Consider the following 15,814-nt stretch of genomic DNA (forward strand, 5'->3'; position numbering starts at 1 on the left):
CCTAGGAAGGTTGTGGAATCTCTGTCATTGGAGGTTTTTAAGAACAGGTTAGACAAACTTCTGCCAGGCATGGTCTAAATAATACCTAGTCCTGCCTCAGTGCAGGGAACTGGAACAGATGACCTACTGTGGTGCTTTCCAATGCTACATTTCTGTGATTCTATGATTTACCAGTACAAAACAATGTTTAAAATTATACTAAATGTCCTAGAACCAGATCATGTCTTGTGGAACAGCAGGCTTCTGTGGCCCGAAGGAAGGGGGAAAGGGACCAGCCCTTCTCCCAGGACATAGTGAGCCAGCACATGTGAAGGGATGGGACTGGCAGAGGAGAGGATGATGGAAACACATTGTTTCTCCCATCATCCCCATGGGCAGAAGCTGGTCTAGCTATATTAATTGCAGAGCGGGTTCCTTATGACACTGAGGGGAATGGAACAATACTTGTTCTCCACTCTTCTCCTTGAACTCCCATGTCTCAGGGCAACCACAGGTTGCTGCCTTCAGAGAAAGCCATGGCAGAGAATTGGAGAGAGCTGAAAGGGACAGATGGACAACATGGAGGGATGGGGTTTCCATGTGACTGGCCCTGGTCTCTGCAGTGTCCGGGGTCCAAAGCCCTCACTTTGTTGCAGGCAAGGGGCAGCCCATGCCAAACAATTTGGAGGAAATACCATGACCAAACCCTCCTGATGTTTTCCTTCTGAAAGCACCCCTACGGGGGATCCCTGTGGGAGGGGACAATCAGGGTCCCAGCTATCGCTTTAGGAATCAAATCTACACTCATTTTGCATCCTGAACTCCCACCAATGGCAATGGGAGTTTGGTTGTATAAGGAACACAGAATCAAATCCCTTACAGCTTTACTAAAATCCATAGGAAATTATTCAGGACACAATAAACATCTATATTTTTAAACTAACCAACCAGGATACCTTGCCTCACAATCTGACATGCTTTTAAAGAAAAAAAAATCCTAAGAAATAAAAGAATCATCCCTTTTTATCTTCGTCCACTGGAATTGTTTGAACTTTCTCTAAGCCCGGGATACTGCATTTGTCCCAGCTGCCCTCAGTAAAATTCTCTCTCCCTCTCATCCCTGGAATGCTCTGAGCGAGTCTGGAAGGATTTCTTGGACAGACATTTTTGATTAAAGCCTGTGTTAAGAAGTCTGGCTCAGGGCAGATCAGCGCCACTCCAACTCCACTCGCTCGGGAGCAGCAGCAGAATGGAGCTTCGAGGTGCCTGCTTGCTTCTGTGCCTCTTTTGCCTTGGGCAAGTTACAGCCCAGGAAACCTCCAGACACAAGCCAAAGCCAACGAGCTCCAAGAAAGGTAGGGAGCTGGGAAGGTTCATTGGGCGGGCCTGTCTTAAACAGCATTTTATCAAAATTGTTCTAAAACCATATAAACTTTAATAGACCATCAGCTTTTTTCTACAGGATTTTTGACCCATCCTGTAGAATTCTATAGCAAGGATATTTAAATTCTATTGTTTGGTTAAAAACAAAATAAAAACAATCTCCCAAAAGTTATTGTCTTCTATTCAATTCTATCGGACGTCCCCATAGGAACCATTTGTTCTACAATTCAGATAGCAACACACTATACGTTCTCTAAGTTTCTATCATTTTTTTCCTGCATGAAATTCTCATTTTAATGATCCTTAATCTCCCCATTCCATTTTAAGAGGAAAATAAATTACAGAAGAGAAAGAGTTGATGTAGATTCGGAGGCAGAGTAGACAGAGTATTTACTCCAAGAAATAGAGTAAATACATAGTTTCTGTGATTCTGTAACTTTATTAACAGAGATCAGTGGTGGTCTCCAAATCCTATTTTAAAACATTTGCCTCATGTGTATGTTAAGTTGTACTCCAGATACATCTAGTGAGAGTAATTATTAGCACATAGCATATAGAAAAAATAAATGCACTGGGGTTTACGCTCCAATTCCTGTTTCTGAAGAGTACAATAGTTTAACGACGACTCAGGTGAGTAATGATGACCTGTGTGAGCCCACTCCTGTCCATGGAAGTTGTGGGGAAATACTTTGGGGAGGACAGTTTCAACAGATGTATCAGAGTGTTGCTACACATATTTGAATTCCTTTTAAACACAGAATTTTCATTTTGGAGCAAATCTGAAAGAAGAAAACGTTTAGCCAAACTATTTACTTGGCCAGTCATTTTCTTCGGCTTGTCCCCATTTGGCTATTTTTCCTCAGAAGTTTGTATTTGAATGAGACTTTTCTCCAGCTTTTTCTTCTGCTTTGGCCTTTCAGTGAAGTCCCAAGTTTATTTTCAAAAAATATTGCAGTAAGAGTCCAAAACACTGTAGCCTCACCTCACCCCAACTCGGCATGCGTGTGTGTGTTGCAGATGCATTTGTGTCTCTCAGAGGGATTTTGCTTCACTCATTATAGCAATGGAATTTTTCTCTTTGTAACGGCTGCTGAAAGCTTGGCTGTACAGTGGGATTGGTTAAAAATTTGCCATCAAATTTTTTTTTTAACTGAATGAAAATTTTCACAGAAAATGTTTGCTTTCCTCCAAACTTTTCATCCAAACTCCAAAATTTTTTGGCCAAAACCACAACATTTTTCAGTCTCTGGCAGTTTTCAGCCAAAGATTTTTTTGTTTTTTTCAATGAAAAATCAAAATTTTCTATGGAAAAATATCAACCCATATACCAACCAGCTCTAATCTTTGGCAATAACAAGCCAAAGGACCCTGCCTCTCTGAAAAGACACAGAGGCCCAGACCCTAGCGTGGACTAGGAATTCAAGTACGTCCCCAGGATTCCAGCAGGCTTTGACAGCCTGGTCTACCAGCTGCACTACTATTTTTTGCTGTGGTAGCTAGATTAAAGGTTGTACAGGTATGCCTACCTCAATGGCAACCTCCCATTGCAGTGCAGACATACCCTTAGCCCTCGTCTACATTACCACTTACGTCAGTATAACTTACGTCACTCAGAGGTGTGAATAATCCACACCCCTGAGTGACATGAGTTACACTAACTTCAGAGCTGGTGTGGACAGCACTATGTTGGCAGGAAAGTGTCTTCTGCCAAAATAGCTACCAGCACTCATGGGAGGTGGCGTAATTATGCAGACACAAGAGCTCTCTCCCATTGGCATAGTGTCTTCACCAGAAGCGCTACAGCTGCACTGCTGCATCGGTACAGCTGTGCCGCTGGAGCGCTTCTAGGGTAGACATAGCCTTAACCCCTCTGTGCCTGAATTCACCTCACTGCCGTGTTGTGAGGACAAATTCGTTAAAGTTTATGAGGCACTCAGACATTGTAGTGATGGGGTAATGGAAGCACCTACTAAAATAGATTCTAGGGATTTGAATGCCTAATTCCCAATAAAATTAATGGGAATTGGGTATTCAAATCCCCTAAGCAGCTTTGAAAAATCCCAGTCCAAGAGATGTGGCTAGCAAACACTCCTGTGAAACAGCTCTTCACACATGTTGAGGTACGTCAGTCACAAATTGAGCTGTAAGCAGTTCCCACCGGGAAGGGGCAGAATTTACATTCGCTAGTTTCAGAAAATACTTTTCATCGACTTTATTTCAAAGGAGAAAACTGAGCAACATTTATGATAAAGGGTTTTAGCATGGATTCCCTGATCAGTGTGGAGATTATTTTATGTGAGAACTGTTAGAACCACGTCATATGATTGTGCTGTGGCTTAATGAGGAGTGGGTTATAGAATGGTCTGGCTAGAAAAGTTCTCAGAAAATATTGCTGTCCTCAGGGAAGTCATGTAGTACCTTGCTGCAACAGCTGGGTGGTTCCGATAAGCATCTTTCAACTGTAATGTGAACACGTGCCATGTGCAAAGAGTTCCACTTCTTTTTCTGCTTTCTGTGCAAATAGTGTCAGCAAGGGTTACAAAAATTCACGGCTGGTAGACTATCAGCTGTGCATAACTCACTGAGACAACAACACAACATGCATCTCTTATTGATAATCTATGTATGTACAAGACACACACTGCAAGAATTATAGCAGAAAATGGCCTTAGGAAAGATTTTCTTTAGACCATTTAACTATCTCATCTGTATGTTTCCATGCTGTAAATCATGATAGATTATTTAAAGGCAAACAACTGAATACAAATAGAGGCGCCATCTGAATCTTAATGGATTTCTTCTTGTGGTTCAGATCAGATGAGGGTATTATAGGTTGTCTTTACTGATCACAGGATTAATGTGCACAGGTTCCACAGATAACAGATATTTGGGCCAGGGAATGGTGAAAGTTCTACCAACATTTGGATTTATGAGGACCTTTTTAAAAAAATGTATAGGCTTTACTATGATGCTCATAGGCTCTGTCCACCTTTGAGACAGTAATTAATCCTCACAACAATACTGTGAGATAGAGAAGAGTTATTATCCCCATTTTACAAATGGAGAACTGAGGCACAGAGAGAGTAAATTCTCACAGGTTCATCTAGGAGGTCTGTAGCAGAACTTGAAATTTAACCCAAGCCTCCTGCATCCCAGTGCAGTACCTTAGCAACATAGCCTTTCTTCCTAGATGGAGTTTTTCCCTTCCATTTATGAATGACAGTATTGACCCTGCCTCATTCAGTGCTCTGGGGGTGAAGCGGGGTTGTGTAATGAATGTTGCTGTGGCCTGTGCCTTATTTGTTACAGAAGTAGGAAGGTGTGCAGTGAACGAGGCGGAAGAGAAAGGATGGCCCCAAAGTTCAAGAAGTTGAATGGTGCCTTGGAGAATTGGATTTTAACCCTGCCTATGCCACAGAGTTCCTGTGATGCTGGGCAAGTCACTTAAACCAAAATTTTCACAGTTGGCCGCTAGTTGTGTGTTCCTCATTTCTTGGTGCCAGATTTGCAGAGGTGCTCAGTGCTCATGACTGCAGCTGAAGTCAATGAGAGTTGCGCTTTGAACATACACAGCACTATACGATTGCTAATTTCTCTACAAAATAAATAAATCAGGCCTTAAGTGTCTCAAATGGAGCACCCAAAATGAACACAGACTTTTGACAATGAGTTTATCTCTCGGTGCCTTTCTTTCCCATTTGTAAAATAAGGACAACATCACCATCTCCCCTCACAGGGGAGACAAACTCAGTGATACTATGGGATGAGCACTACAGAAATGCCCAGGAAGAAATTAATCCTTTTGTATTCAGAGCAGGGCTTGAATGGTAAATAAAATAAGTCTTGAGGCCACACACTGAATGAGGAGGAGAAATATTGAATAACTACCTGTTCACCGAATGAGGCAGGGGTGCTATGGAAAACTAGCACGATCATGTAAACAAAGACCATATCACAATGCATATGCACAAGGGAGCCATGTTAAGGTTGCATATGACTTTGCAACCTCAGTGTTCTTTTAAACAATTTTTTGGATATGCTAGTAAAAAATTATACTTCTATGGCATTGTCCATTCTAGATCCTCAAAACTCTTCAGCAACATTAAGAATGTAGGGCTTGTCTGCACTTGAACGTTAATTTGGATTAAGGTAGGGTGTGAATTTAAAGCCCAACAGCTGTTCCTGAATAACTCCGGAATAAGAGTGCTTTGCTCCTGTTTATCTTAATCCACTTTCAAACAAAGTCCCTTTGCAGCACCTTAACGACATGATCTTAAACGAAACTAGAACAAGGTGCTTTTATTGCAGCATGAGTCCCCACACAGGGCTTTATTTGGGAATAACACCATGTGTAGATGAGCCCTAAGCCTCACAACACCCTCTGAGGGAGTATTGCTGTCACCATGTGCAGATGGGGGAAGTGAGGCAGAGAGGCAAAGTAATTTGCCCAAGAACCACACGGAATGTTTGTGGCCGAGCCAGGAATAGAAGCCAGAACTCCTGTGCTTTAGCCATAAAACCATCTGTCCTCTCTGTATATGAGGAGGCTGGTTTAAAGCTAATAATAGCCATTACATTGCTAGGGAGGCTTACTTACAAAAACAGCTGTATTAATGAGAAGTTTCCCACAGTGTTTTCATCAAAGATACCTAAACAATAACTAAAGCTTCAGTGTTAATGGAACCCATTAAACTTAATTGAGCAATGATTAAAGCAGTTTAATACACTCCTCTTGATGCTTTTGTTTCCTTATCATGACACATTATAATCTTCACTGTTTCAGTGCTGCTTTCCAACCAATCTCACTTAATAAATCTGCTTACTTCATCAATTCACTGGCATTTCCAGGATAGATCTGGCCTATGGTTGGCATGTGTATATTGCCACATTTGCTTTCATCACATCAGGTTTCCATAAAAACAACAATACATTTATGGCAGGATAAGTATGGAAATATTTTCGGAGGAGTAGCAGTGTAGATACAGTGAATACCAACCCCTTATTGTCATGTTTGCTGCAACATCAAAGGAATAAAAGCTCTATTATTTCTAAATGAAAGGAAGCAGAGTCCCAATTAGCAGCTGGTTACAGCAGTTGTAATTACTCTAACAAAGTTATAGATCGGTGACATTAGTGACAATGGCACATTTAATTACATGGGAAATGGCTTCAATAGAATGGTAGGAGAAGGCCAAAGAAGAACTAAATATTGTTATATAATCTTATCACTCCTAAGTCCAGGTTGCCTCCACCCCCAGAAAACCCCACAGAGGGCACAGAAAATCAGGAGGGAGATCACAGGGGGTCTCCACTACATCACTTCTTTGGTGAGAGTGAGGTATAGAGTCCCCAGAGATGGGCCAAATGATCTGGTCCCCAGAAAGAGACTTCCCATTTTTAACAGTGAGGGTCAGTAACCATCTGGAACAGAGATCAGACCAGATGTTTGTCATGGTCCCTTCTGATCTTAAAATCCATGAAACTCACTCCTGTGGAGACCTGTGGTTTCTTGCTCCCTCATACCTCTCTGGCAGTCCAGCTCCTGCAGAACCAACACTATCAGACAATTCCCCTTCTCAGGGCTGCATTAGTAGGAGGAGCATTGCCAGCAGACTGAGGGAAGTGATTATCCCCCTCTATTCAGCACTAGTGAGGCCCCATTTGGAGTACTATGTCCAGTTTTGGAGCCCCTACCACAGAAAAGTTGTGGACAAATTGGAGAGAGTCCAGAGGAGGGCAACAAAAATGAATCGGGGGCTGGAGCACATGACCTATGAGGAAAGGCTGAGGGAACTAATCTTGTTTAGTCTGCAGAGGAGAAGAGTGGAAGGGGGGATTTGATAGCAGCCTTCCACTACCTGAAGGGAGATTCCAGGGAGGATGGAGCTAGGCTGTTCTCAACAAGGAGCAATGGTCTCAAGTTGCAGGGGGGGAGGTCTAGGTTGGATATTAGGAAAGAGTTTTTCACTGGGAGGGTGGTGATGCACTGGAATGGGTTACCTAGGGAGGTGGTGGAATCTCCATCCTTATTGGTTTTTAAGGTGTGGCTTGATAAAGCCCTGGCTGGGGTGATTTAGTTGAGGTTAGTCCTGCTTTGAGTAGGGGGTTAGACTAGCTGACCTCCTGAGGTCCCTTCCAATCCTAATTGTCTATGATTCTATGTCCACACTGCAGCTGAAGGTGTGATTTGCAGCTTGGTGAGGCAGTGCTAAAAATAGCAGCAAAGACACGATGGCACAGGCTTCCTATTGAATACAGAGTCCAGTTCATGATCTCGGTCATGACATTCAAAGGCCTCCATGGGACTAGCCCTAGTTACCAGTGAGACCCTCTCTCCCAGCATGAGCCTGACCTATCATGAGAGCTATGCTCCCCCGGAGCAATGGAAGTGTCATCCAACAGGGGGGTGGCGCATGATCATGGGAGACAGAACTCTCTCAGGAGTGGGATCAAGGTTAGAGACCAGGCTTGCAAGAGACAATAGCCACTGCAGGCTTTACTTTCTTCAGCACTAAATGGAAAACTCATCTATTTGACTTGCCTCTCTCTCAAAAATTTCTTCACATCCCACTTCAAGGAAATGAACTAAGCCATTTTCCCTAAGGGAAAAAAGCAAGAGAAGAAGATGGGGGGGGAGGGGGTCATCAGTTTGGAGGGGCTCAGGAAATACATTGATAGGGATCATTAGATAAAATAAACTAGATGACAGAGTGGTAGGGGTGGGGTGGGGTGGGGTAGGGTAGGGAAGGAGAGGGAGGGTCTATCCTTGCCCAGGGCTCCTAGGAAAACCTTGCCAACTGGTTCAAAGATTTTTCTGGGAGGATGTTTCAATAGAAAATTGGCTGAATATGGAGTTACAAAAGAAAGGAGTTTAAAAACCATCATACTAGTCTAGCAGTAGGGTTGTAATGGATATGTTCTCCAAAATAGAAATTGTGGGCTAGATCCTCAGCTGGTATCAATTGCCATGGCTCCACTAATTTGACTAGAACTAGGCTGATTTATGCCATCTGAGGATCTGTCCCCAGATATTTTTGCTTGAGTCGCCAGTAGTTGCAATGCTACGTTGTTTGATCTTGTGCTTTGCATGCATATTTTAAACTGAAAACACCAGGCAATAATAAAAAGAACAAACTGGGCCAGCTCTGTGATCCTGCCAAGTGTTCTGCACCTCCAAGCCAGCAGGGGCTAAGAGTGCTGCTGCAGGGAAATTGCACTCGACTCCAGAGGTGGGGGTGGCGTGGGACTGAGCGCTTCATATTCTTCTCTGCTGTCCATCTGGAATGGAAACGGTGCTGATGGCCTCTGGTGAGCATCCAGTATTCCATCAACAGTGGGAGAAAAATGGATCCTTGAGCACAGAGAAGACTATTACAGGGACCTTACTGAGCACAATGACGGTTTCCAAAATCCATTCTTCCCCTAAGAATCATTACTGTTTGGAATTCACTACTTGAAAGTTTTATTTATTCTCACTCATTGGCAAACTTTGTAGATTCTTCAGTTTCTTTAACTACATATGTAACCCTGAGCCGTAGTGGTTTCTCACTCAAACTTTGGTACGATCTTACTATTCCCCTACTAGAACTGTAGTGTACGGCGTAAACAGTCTCTGAGAGTCCAGAGGTGAAACACATAACAGAATACCTGAGTTGTAGTAATAGATTAAAATCAAGCATCCAAGCAGGAACCAATGTTCTCTAAGCAGGAGAAAACAATACCAGCCAATTCAAGAGCAACTCCACCAAGGATATCGAAAGTTGATAGGCTCTGGTAACAAAAGACATACTTGAGAAGCATTACACCATTAGCACATGCTGTCAGTGGGCAGAGAACACTTGCCCAGAAGCTTCTGAGAGTGTATTAACCCTTTGGCATCTCCAGGATCATGTACAAATCAAATAATCCTTTAAAGTGTATGGAGGGAGCCAGAAGAACTCTGTAAATAGAGAAGGAAGACTTCTTTGACAATTCCCTTCTGTTTGTATTATTGACGCAGGAAATTGACCTAAAGCTCATTGAAATCAGTGAAAGAGTTCTTATTGACTTCAGTGGGCTTTGGATCAGGTCCATAGTGCCATACATTGCCCCTTTACTGTCCCAAAGTAGTAACACATTCCATGCACCAGTGGGCAAACATTCCACAGGCACAAAGGGGTCGTGCATAGGCCACTATAACACAAATGCAATCAGCAGAATGCATTGTGGAGCCCGTGTCTTTTAAGGAGTCTTTTGAAGGAGGAGAGGGAAGGCACTTTGGTTACACTAATAAACTCAATTGCATTCATTAGATGTACATGAGCTGTTTGTGTTCATCTCTTGATTTGTTCAACAGATGTTGTGAGCCTCAAAATGATTGAAGATCTTAAGGCTATGATTGAGACTCTCTCTCAGGAGGTGGCTTTATTGAAAGAAAAGCAAGCACTTCAGACAGGTAAAGAGCTCTTTGATGAATACACAGTTATTGCTCCAAGATTGGTGCTAATTAAAATGCCGTTAAATCTCTCTATACATATTGACAAAGATGTTAAGAGAAGTCCTAGTGTATTTGGGCTAGAATTCCATCAATAATGAGGCATTCACAATTAGATTAATGCTATGTGTGGTATTTGCACAACTTTTCCGGACAGAACCAGCTGCTCAGACTTTTAATAGTATTAATTGCAAGTATAAGGCTCAATACTTCTTTATATGCTGGCACTTCTCATTAGAAATGTCAGAGTTTTACAGTGACACTAAATCAGATGGACAGGGTTAGTGAGGTAATATCGTTTATTGGATCAACTTCTGTTGGAGACAGAGAAGTTTTTGAGCTACACTGAGTCTTCTTCAGGGCTGTGTAGCTTGAAAGTTTGTCTCTCTCACCAACAGACGTTGGTCCAATAAAAGATATTGCCTCGCCCACCTTGTCTCTAATATCCTGGGACTAACACGACTACAACAACACTGAAAACTAAATCAGATGATCCTTTTTTCTTCATCCATCAGAAGGATAGAGAATAGGATCCTGTACTTTAATATTTCCCACAGTTTTCTCTTTGATATGCAGCCAGCCGTCATCCGTCTGTCTGACCTGCATGGCAATCAGATCACTGTTGTATATTCTATTATTGTTTGTATTACATTATTGCCTAGGAACTCAAATCAGGGATCAGAGTCTTCGTGTGCTAGGCAATATACAGACATAGCAAAGTCCCAAAGTGTTTACAATCTAAGTATTCCACACGTGTATCCTGTGAAGAGCTTTCACCAACATCAGTAGACGATGCATTTGCAGAACATGAAATAGATCTGAGGCCCACACTGTGGCTTAAAGAGGAGAATTTTGTCCCTTATATAACAATCATCTTTGAAAAAGAACAGAAGTTCAATTTAGGTTTCAGACCCAAGCTCAGATTCAATGAGACTTTAAAAAACAGTTTGAATATTCATACATAGCTCCTATTAGGTTGTGTTTTTTGTTTTATTTTGTTTTGTTTTGATAAGGTACGCAGAGGCTTTAGGTGCTTAAAACTTTAAAAATGTGCAATGGCTACTATTAACTACATCATTGTCAAAGAATAGAAAGCTTCAAAATTCTTAACTATCAGGCCAGGAGGAAATTTTTCTGAAGAGCTTAAGTTATGCAAGTGAAACATTTCTGATCAAAATCTGTGGAAAAGGGAGTCTCTTTCATGCTTGCATAACTCAAATGGCTGCACTGAATGTGCACAAGTTTTCCAGATCTCTTCAATGTTGGGCCGAGACTAAGCATAGAAAAGTTCAGCCAAAGAGGAATTTGTTTGGGAAAGTTTAGGAGCAATTTAAAACAAAGGAGAATGGGGTTTTTGGTCCTTGCTTTCTATGCAAATTTGGAAGGCACATGGACACAGCGGGCTTCCGAATAACCATGTTTACTAACTATATCCAACCATGCAAGGCCTGGCAACATGCATACACTGCTTCTCTGAGAGTGTTTCAGCGGCTTCTGAATAGCAGACAGGGTGGCCCACTATAGGACCTCTAGACATTTTAAAGGGCTACTACCCAATTCCTCTACAAGGTGTCAGAATGAAATTTTGAATTCGACTGTAACGTTTGCTACTGACAACCCCTCTCAGGCACTGTCTTTACAACCTGGCCTTTTTCTGTTTGTCCCTTGTCTTTCTTGCCATTTCTTAGTTTGTTTGAAGGGCACTAAAATTCATCTCAAGTGCTTCCTTGCATTTTCTGGCACCAAAACGTATCATGAGGCCAGTGAAGACTGCATCTCCCAGGGAGGCACCCTCAGCACCCCCAACAACGGGGATGAAAACGACGCGCTCTATGAGTACATGAGGAACAGCATTGGGTCAGAAGCGGAAGTCTGGCTTGGCCTCAATGACCTGGCAGCTGAGGGCAAATGGGTGGACATGACAGGCAGCAGCATCCGCTACAAGAACTGGGAGACTGAGATCACCACCCAGCCGGATGGCGGGAAACAGGAGAACTGTGCAGCTTTGTCAGGGGCTGCCATTGGCAAGTGGTTTGACAAGAGATGCAAGGATCAATTGCCTTACGTGTGTCAGTTCATGATTGTGTAACAGCAGGGCTCCTACTGCTGACGTGTAGGCCAGGTTATTTTGTTTGGCATCAGGAATATAAAGCAATAGATATATGTGTGTGTGCACAAATAGATAAACTATTTGCAAATAAAGTCATCATGGCCAGGTAATGCATTAGAGCTTAGATCTAGGCTGCATTTTAACTGGCTAAAAGCTACATCCAACTGCATAGCAGCAGCATTGTTCTGACTAAGGCATGATTTATAGATATATTTTTTTACATCAGAAACTTATTAGGATTGCTTATGTGATTTAATGAAGAACCAGCGCAACACTCTAACTTGACAAACCATACAATAGGTTACGTAAGCCTCATTAAATTGTCATTGTAAATGCATTTCCTGCAATTCCCTTTCCATTATTGCTGATTTTATCAAGCTATTCGTGAACTAATCAAACCTTTTCCTCCTGCCAATTCATGGGCCGATCCTGCTCCCCTTACTCTGGGAGTTTGGAGACAGGAGAGAAGGACTGAGCTTTCATTCAGTGAAATCACAGCATCCAGTGTAATCGAGATCAGAATCAGTTTAATGGTGATGAACATGTTGTTCCAAACAGTAGGGTCAGTTCTTTTTTTGCCCATCTTTGACATTTAAAATTGAGACTACTTGTAAAGTAAACTACTACTGAGAAACTAGCAGAATTGAGCTGTCTGAAGCTGTGACATCTTCATGTGAATTAGAAAATAGACTGATTTATTAAGCAAAAGAGTGGGATTTTCAGAAGGACTCAGAGTTGGCCTAGCTTTTTTCCCATTAAAGTAAATTGAGTTCAATGGGAGTGGTTAAACCACTGTCAGGTGCTTCTGAAAATCCCACCTGGGGAAGCTTTATTTTGGAGAAAGTACTGATTATTTACTAACTCATTCATTAAAATGTTTGTTTATACAGATTCTGGTGAGATTCTTTGGGAACAATAGAGGTATAAAAGATAATTGAATCCTAAGAAAATCTGATTTAGCCACTTTAAGGCTCATGTGATCTATTTTAGCGATAGACTACTTTGACACAGCTACCACTCGCCATCTGATTGCATAACTGAAATGCTCTAGTATCTATTGCTTTGGCTTAATGACCTCTCTACTCTGACACCAGCTGAAACTTTGGCCCTATCAGTGTAGCTCTGTTTGTGCCCCTGGCTCCAATACAGCTACACTGATTTACAGCAGCTGAAAATTTGGCCTCCCTATTTGTTTGCTGGGAAGAGGATTAAAGAAAATTTTCAATAGAAACATTTGTTTTAAAGACGCAATGATGAAAAAATAATGGCAGGTCTGCCCGTGACCATTTAATGAGGCTTTGATAAAGTTGCTTTTCCTAAAGTTTGCTGAAATATATGAGTGATTCTTTAAGGCTGCTGTGTTTGATGATAACCCATTTAATTTAGGTTACACATTCCTTGCACTGTCATGGAAAGGCCTCCGATGGAACATGTTCTTTTAAAGCCCATTGGAGAAATATTTCAATTCACTGCTTTGTTTAAAAACAACATGATCTGTGCGTCTTTCAGAATTGAGAGCAGGAAGCCTCTACACACACAGTGCATACTTTTGAGGCTGTTATTACTGCCAAACTCTCCGCTGTTCACATGACTATAAAATAAAAATATATAGCTTTGCTCAGCGAATGAAGTCAGTTGATTTTAATGGAATGCTTTCTTCTCCAGCTGCTAACATTTCCTTTCAGAGCAGCTTCCCCAGACCGGTGTGAGGATCAGATACGTTAAAGACGGGAAAAAAACCTATTACATGGTATGGTTTGCAGGATTCTTGTTTGTGTTGTCAGGCTATAGCCATGTACCGTATATTCCACACGCACAAAGACAGGGATACATGCAGTGATCCCTTTCACAGCAAAATGGGATTTCCTTCCCTCACTGTAAGGGAAGTTCCATTGCAATAGAAGGGCCTGCCTGGTATAAGACCCAGCTCCTCCCCCCACAAATGACAGCAGGGCTTCTCATCACACTCTGCAATAGCAAGAGGCATGAATAGCTCTGGCTGGGATAGCTTCTGGAAGGCTATAGTTTCACGTTCAATAAGGAGAAGCTGCATCAAGACCAACTGCTTCTCCTTCCCCACTGGGAGTAGCTGCAGCAAGCAATGGGAACCAACAATTCCTCCTCATGCTTCCCCATCATAGGATAGTGACTCCTTTTCCTCCAGCTGAGTGGAGAAGAGACAATAATCTTCCTTGGAATACAGAAGTGAACAGCTGTCCGGTAGGTAACAATTGCTGCACTGCCAAAGGGATTAGCATGTGTCACAATTCAGGGCAACTGCACCGGTATTCCCCCTCCATGGTCTCTTGAGGACACCCTCAAGCTCCTAGCTCCTCAGCTGTCACCTCTCCCAGGCAGAGCCCTACGTCTCTTTCCTTCCTGACTGGGGTTTTTCCAGGTTTCATAGGTCCCCGCCTACACCGTGCTATCACCAGCAAGCCAGACTGTTTTAAAGGCCAGAGTCTGAACTTTTCTTTTCTTCAAAGACTGAACAGCTTGCCAGCAGTCAGAGGTTACCACACAGCAGGCACATTTATTCTTAAGGTGAAAACATTACAGAGCAAAAGAAGTTCTTACACACTTGTTAAAAGCTTCCCAGAGGTCACCCAATGAACTTATGGGGCCTCAGTAGGCCAAAGTCTTTTTAATCCTTCCTAGGAAGGATTTGAGCCCCCCTTGGACAGAAGGTCGTGTCTATTTCCCGGGTCAGAAAGCTGGCTGAGTCATCTTAAATTGAGGTTGTTCATCCAAAAAGTCCTTTCTCTGTCTGCCCATCTCTGGAGAACCCAATTTGAACGAGTATATGGTAGCCTTTCCAGGTGGTGGTATTTCTCTGGAGGTGTTACAGCCTAAGGGAATTTGCATAATTGCCCCTCACAGTTAGTTCCTGAAGGAGCTGTGGTTACCCTCCCCATGGAATTACATACAATTCCTGGGCCGCAATGATACATACCGACAGTACTTAATACAGTAGTTGCAAAGATATTGTAGGAAGTTACCATATCGGTTTCACGGCATGGCGATGTACAACTTCACTATAAACAAAGTAAGATAATTTACTGTAAGAGGAGTGAAAGTCTTCCAAGAGCACTGAAGCAGCTTAGGACTTAATTATGGGCAAGATCCTGATAACCCTCACCATGGCTCCGGCCCTATAAAGCAGCTTCGAGATAAGTGACCTCCCCTGAACAGAGTCTGATTTCCTAAGTTAAAGGCTTGCTCCCTTGATATTGGGACATCCACACATAATGTCCAAGTTTTGAAGGCTAACTGCTTGATCACTGACTGAATGCAAGTTACAAGACTTGGGGCCCAGATTTAAGATCAGGGAAATTAATTTAGGTCTTTTAAAAAGGCGCCTTGGAACTGGACGTGGAAAAAATGAAACCCCCAGATGCAAACAACTCCAAGCTCTGGGAAAGTTCTGAACTTTATGGCCTGGAGCATCTGTCTGCTTGGCGTGCAAAGTTTAAAAATTTTGGAAATGCCAAAAGAAAATAGTGTGAGCATAGGAGATAGAGAAGCAAAAATCTACAGAATAATAAGCTGCTCTCAGTAGCTTCCCTCTCTATCCATGCATACGCATGCACACGTTATACTAGCATAAAGAAATCATATTTCATAGCTGCATTGCCTTTTGAAAGTCAAAAACATTTTTCTCTTCCCATATTTGGGTCTAAGATGCCAGGACTGGTCCTGGGTTTTGAAAGCTCTATTTGTGGCTTTATTATTTTTCTAACCTTTACTGCTTGTTGACAATGCTGAACTGTGAGCTTTAAAAATGCCCAGACAAGCCCTTTATATAACAAATAGAAAGACAGTTTGTCATCAATCTCTAGGAGGTGGACGTGTGGACATTTTTGAGGTTC

At 42.3% G+C, this 15,814-nt stretch overlaps 1 protein-coding gene across 1 annotated transcript; it reads left to right on the plus strand.

Annotated features, from left to right (window-relative positions):
* The first annotated feature begins 1,109 nt into the window (after positions 1 to 1,109).
* Positions 1,110 to 13,561, plus strand: CLEC3B (C-type lectin domain family 3 member B). Its single transcript, XM_067561606.1, has 3 exons — positions 1,110 to 1,334; positions 9,698 to 9,796; positions 11,524 to 13,561. The coding sequence occupies exons 1-3, from the start codon at positions 1,229 to 1,231 to the stop codon at positions 11,922 to 11,924; spliced, it is 606 nt and encodes a 201-aa protein (XP_067417707.1). The 5' UTR covers positions 1,110 to 1,228; the 3' UTR covers positions 11,925 to 13,561.
* The last annotated feature ends 2,253 nt before the right edge of the window (positions 13,562 to 15,814 follow it).

This window comes from Emydura macquarii, unplaced genomic scaffold (assembly GCF_026122565.2).
Source record: "Emydura macquarii macquarii isolate MOO-44397 ecotype Brisbane River unplaced genomic scaffold, CSIRO-AGI_Emac_v2 contig_2422, whole genome shotgun sequence".
Lineage (NCBI taxonomy): Eukaryota > Metazoa > Chordata > Testudines > Chelidae > Emydura > Emydura macquarii.